This window comes from Mus caroli, chromosome 2, assembly GCF_900094665.2.
Source record: "Mus caroli chromosome 2, CAROLI_EIJ_v1.1, whole genome shotgun sequence".
Lineage (NCBI taxonomy): Eukaryota > Metazoa > Chordata > Mammalia > Rodentia > Muridae > Mus > Mus caroli.
The window spans coordinates 158762593-158767612 of NC_034571.1; the positions used below are offsets into that span (position 1 = coordinate 158762593).

The 5020-nt window shown below is 47.2% G+C and overlaps 1 protein-coding gene across 2 annotated transcripts in view; it reads left to right on the forward strand.

Annotated features, from left to right (window-relative positions):
• The window catches only part of Arfgef2 (ADP ribosylation factor guanine nucleotide exchange factor 2), an 87277-nt gene that overhangs the window by 21364 nt on the left and 60893 nt on the right, over positions 1 to 5020 (forward strand). For both annotated transcript variants that reach the window (XM_021157087.2, XM_021157089.2), the window contains exons 4-6: positions 2520 to 2666; positions 3781 to 3960; positions 4356 to 4611. In XM_021157087.2, coding sequence (XP_021012746.1) covers positions 2520 to 2666; positions 3781 to 3960; positions 4356 to 4611 — 583 coding nt within the window. The remainder of the gene's footprint in view (positions 1 to 2519; positions 2667 to 3780; positions 3961 to 4355; positions 4612 to 5020) is intronic.

A 5020-nucleotide genomic window follows, 5' to 3' on the forward strand; every position in this document is an offset into this window, starting at 1 on the left:
TCCTGGAACTCACTTTGTAGACCAGGCTGGCCTCGAACTCAGAAATCCTCCTGCCTCTGCCTCCCGAGTGCTGGGATTAAAGGCGTGCACCACCACGCCTGGCGTGGAATATATTTTAACTTAACATTATATATATATATGAACTTTGTTCATTATAAAACATACAAAAATATAATTTTTTGTTCTTTGTTTTTTTCAAGACAGGGTCTCACTCTGTAGCCTCTGGCTGTCCTGGAACTATAGACCAGGCTGGCCTTGAACTCACAGAGATCCTCCTGCCTCTGCCTCTTAAGTGCTGGGATTAAGGCATACACCACTACACCTGGCTTCAAAAATAGAAGTTTTAAAGGTCAAGATAAAAGTTAAATACAAGTTGTATGTGTAGACAGAGACAAGTGGAGCTCTATGTGATGGAGGCCACCCAGGGCTGCACAGTGAGACCTGTCTCAAATACACAACAGTAACATTGGGACAGGAGAGATGTTTGAACTGTAAGTCGCTCACAGCCATCTATAACTCTAGTTCCTGGAGATCTGATGTCCTCTTCTGGCCTCCACAGGCATACATGTAGGCAAAACACTCATATACATAAATATATAATAATAAATATTTTTTAGTTAGGCACTACATTTGTGCTAGACTACTTATGAACTGCATGAGATCCAGTTCAATATAGAATACTCTGGAGACAGAGGATGGAGGATCAGAAGTTCAAGGTCTGGTGTACAGAAGTCTGTCTCAAAAGAAAGAAAAAGATTGAAAAGTAGAATACCATTTTCTCTTTATTCACAGTGGAGCCTGTAAGGACTGACTGGCCCAGGCTGTCCTGTTCATGTTACATACGTTGTTTTAGCTTTTGTTGGTTGGCTTTGTGTGTGTGTGTGTGTGTGTGTGTGTGTGTGTGTGTGTGGGTATAGGTGTTGTATGGGTTTGTGATGGCATGCGTGGATATGTGTGGGTCCGTATAGAAGTCCGAGATGACCCTTGTTCTTCAAGCTGTCCACCTTGGCTTTTGAGACAGGGTCTCTCATTGGCACCTGAGGTTCAGTAATAGGCTCGGCTGTCAGGCCAGCAAAGCCTCAGGGGTGTGCCTGTTTCTACCTCCTGGGCACTGGGATTTCGAAGCCTGTCATCCTCTATCCTAGCTTTTGACATGGGTCCTGGGGAGCAAATTCAGGTCTGCATCCTAGCATGGCAAGCATTTAATGACTAAACTATTTCCCCAGCCCTTAATTAAAGTTAATTATTTAGTAGTATTATTTTTGAGGCAGAATCTGATTATCTATTATTCTTGGCATGGACCTTGCTATGTAGACCAGAGATCTGCCTGCTTCTGCCTTCCAGGTCCTGAGATTCAAAGTGTGGCCCTATTTTTGTTTTTTGATACAAACTCTTGCTATGTGGCCTAGGCTAGTAATCAAATTCATGATTTTCTGCCTCAACGTCCATGTAACCATGTCTGACTGGAAGCCTGTTTTCTCTTTTTCTGTGCTTGGGATGGAACAGAACCCAGGTGTGATTCCAAAGCATCACGCTGCTTCCTGGTCCCAGAGAACCTCCTTTTCAACATGGTGTTGAGATATCCACTCATTCAATCACATCCCAGTGCTCACAGCAGAGCTTGAATCCTAATGTCAGGAGGAAGAAGTTGACACTTGTCCAGCCTCCCAGGAGCCCGAGCAGCAGGCGGGGGGAGGATGAGCAGCTCTGGCTCGTCCTTCATCCTGCCCGCTACCTTCTGGGTCCCAGAGTCAGGCTTGAACAGCAGAGGGGCGGGCGGTCTGTTCTGTCACACCCATGTACCGTGTTTCTGCTCTCGACACTCTCAGTCTTGTTCTGCTTACTGAATGAAGGTGCTTTGTAGCTAGTGGTGTAGAAAGCCACTCTGGAATGTTGTAAGCTTCTGCAGGGTAAATACCCCCTGCCCCTCTTCCCCCCCCCACCAGTACACCGGGCAAGCTCCGGAGTGCTTGCTTGTCTGCTTGTGTAGGCAGGCAGGGATGTGAGCAGCCAGAAGCACAGTTATATACAGAACAGCAGCATGGCCACATCCTTACCAGCTCCCTGAAGCACAGAGTGCCCTAGAAGCCTGGGCCTTTTGCTGGCCTGACCTTTAGAATAAGCTGTACAGTTGGGAGAAAAAAACTGATTTCTAAGCTTCTGCCTCCTAACTCCTAGTTCAGTAGGTCCAGGTTGAAGTCCAGGAAACTGCATTTTTGTGATTTCTTCCAGATGACTCTTAATCTCAGCCAGGTGTAGCGCTTACTCTGACCTCTGTCTCTCAGGTTTCTCTTTGTGCCAAGGTCCAGGTTGGGCATGAGGTGGCACTGGCAGGTAAGGTAGCCTCTGGGAGGCAGCCTGCCTACTGGGGGATGGTAAAGGTCACACTCAGAACAGCTGTGCTTGCCTGGCTCCTGGGAGTAACTACTGCCATGGGAACGGGAAGTTGAAGGCCGTCCTCCCTCCATCTTGTTGTCTAGCCAGGCAGAATCTTGTAACTTGTGCTCTTTTGTGTGCAGAAACTCATCGCATATGGACACATCACTGGCAATGCCCCTGACAGTGGCGCTCCTGGGAAGCGGCTGATCGACAGGATCGTTGAAACCATTTGCAACTGTTTTCAGGGCCCTCAGACAGATGAAGGGGTTCAGCTACAAATCATTAAGGTACTTGTGTGTGCCTGGTCTGGGTCTGAAAGTCTGGGCTCTGACTACCATGGATTCGTTGAGTGTGTTGGGCTGGGACAGAAGAGTCAGACGTGTTCCTTAGCGCTTCTGTTAGCGCCATGACGGAGGAGCACGAGCAGGTGCGCAGCCTCAGGTAAATAGTCAGTCCTACTAGCCATGGATCACCGCAAGTGCATTTGCTTGAGATTTTCTGGGATCTGCTGGAGATTCTTTGTTCCAGCTGACTGTCCACCATCACTGTACAAGTCTTCATTGATGTTCTCTCTCTCTTTTTTTTTTTTTAATTAGGTATTTTCCTCATTTACATTTCCAATGCTATCCAAAAAGTCCCGAATACACTCCCCCCCGCCCCCACTCCCCTACCCATTCATTGATGTTCTTAATGCCTGAACCTGCCCTGTCTCCTGTCTTCCCAGCTCTTCCCTCTTTTGTGTCTGCGGCCAAGAACGGCTTGGGGAATGAGCTAGAGTTGCCAGTGTGTCAGGGAATGAGTGGGTGGACCAAGGCTTTCCTCCTGATCTTAGGTGCTGGGTAGCTCAGCTGTGTGGGATAGGCTCTGTGTGTTTTGTGAGGGAGGAGTGTAGTTTTCATTTTAGGTTTTTACTTTTTTTTTTTAACTTTAGATTTTTTTCAATCACTATTAACATTCAGAATTTTCAAGGTTTTTTTCTAAAACTTTTAAGAAAATTTTTAGCAAGCACTAGAACACCTACTTCAGCACAGCATAATTACTTAAAATGATATGAGTTTTAGGGAGTCAGCAATTGCTTTTCTAACTCCAAACAGTAGGAAGTTGGCTCTGGGTACTAATCAGCCAGATGAGCTTGCAGGACCATCTGAGAATTTAGAACAATCAGGCTGGATATGTTGGTACCACATGTAATCTTAGCACTTGGGAGACAGAGGCAGGAGAATTGCTGAATGTTTGAGGCCAGCCTGTATATAACCAGGTTTAGGACAGCCAGGATTACTGAAGGAGACTTATTTTCAGGGAAGGGGGGGGGCATGGGGACAAACCCCTCAACTGTTCTGGAAAGTTGGCCCAGGAGAAATCTGGGCATAAGGGAAGGTGGCCATTTCTGATCTGTGTCAGGCTCTGCTGACTGCCGTGACCTCCCCACACATTGAAATCCATGAGGGCACCATCCTGCAGACAGTGAGGACCTGCTACAACATCTATCTGGCCAGCAAAAACCTCATCAATCAAACCACCGCCAAGGCCACCCTTACCCAAATGCTGAATGTCATCTTCACCCGCATGGAAAACCAAGTGGTAAGTGACAGCTGGCCTGGTCCCACGTCCTGCTGAATCAGCGCATGCTTGTGGGGAGTGGGGGTGGGGTGGGGGGAACTGGCACTGGAAGAGACATCCTTCCTGAGACTTCGATTTTAAAAGCAGATTGCAACTCTAGCCTGGGTTTTGAAGTTTGGTCATCACAGTTTACTTTAGACTTACCTCTTTTTAAAAACTTTATGCTGGGCTGGGATATAGGTTAGTGGAAGAGCCCTTCCCCAGCATACATAAGGCCCTAGGCTTAATTCTAGCACCAGGAAAACAGAACAAAAGTTCGGCTTGAAATATTTTAAAAACAATAGTTTGGTGTAATTTTTTTTTTAAATAAAATGCTAGCACTGTTTAGATGGGATCCCTTCTCTCTTGTGTTTTAGTTACAGGAGGCCAGAGAATTGGAAAAACCAATGCAGTCAAAACCTCAGTCTCCAGTGATCCAGGCCACAGCAGGTTCTCCCAAGTTCAGCCGCCTGAAGCAGAGCCAGGCCCAGAGCAAACCTACGACTCCTGAGAAAGCAGAGCTGCCCAATGGGGACCATGCCCAGAGTGGCCTAGGAAAAGTGAGCTCGGAAAATGGAGAAGCTCCCCGAGAGAGAGGCTTGTCAGTCTCTGGGATTGCCGAGCCTTCGAGGGGTGAGCTGGCATCTTCCTGGGGCTGTGGGGCACACTGGAAACGGTGGGCTGGTGGTTAAGGAAACCCTGGGGGGAGCCTGTCTGTTCTGGGCCTTTCCTTGGCTTCTACATGGGGCACAGCCAGTGAGGCCTGCTGCTGCTTCCTGCCAGCCATGGCATAGTTGGTGCAGTTTGGGGCACTCGGTCTCCACAGGGAGTTAAGTAGGTGATTAATCCGTCAGTATTGGCAATCTGGTACCACGCATAGAGTCCTGCCTGTGAAGAGCTAGAACGAACATGGCAAGCACGGGAACAGTCAGGTCGATGGCGTCATCAGATGTAATCCACTTGATTTTTTTTTTTTTTTTTTTTTTTTTTTTTTTTTTTTTTTTTTTTTTTGCTTAATTTTTAAACCCTTGCTTGTGTGCAT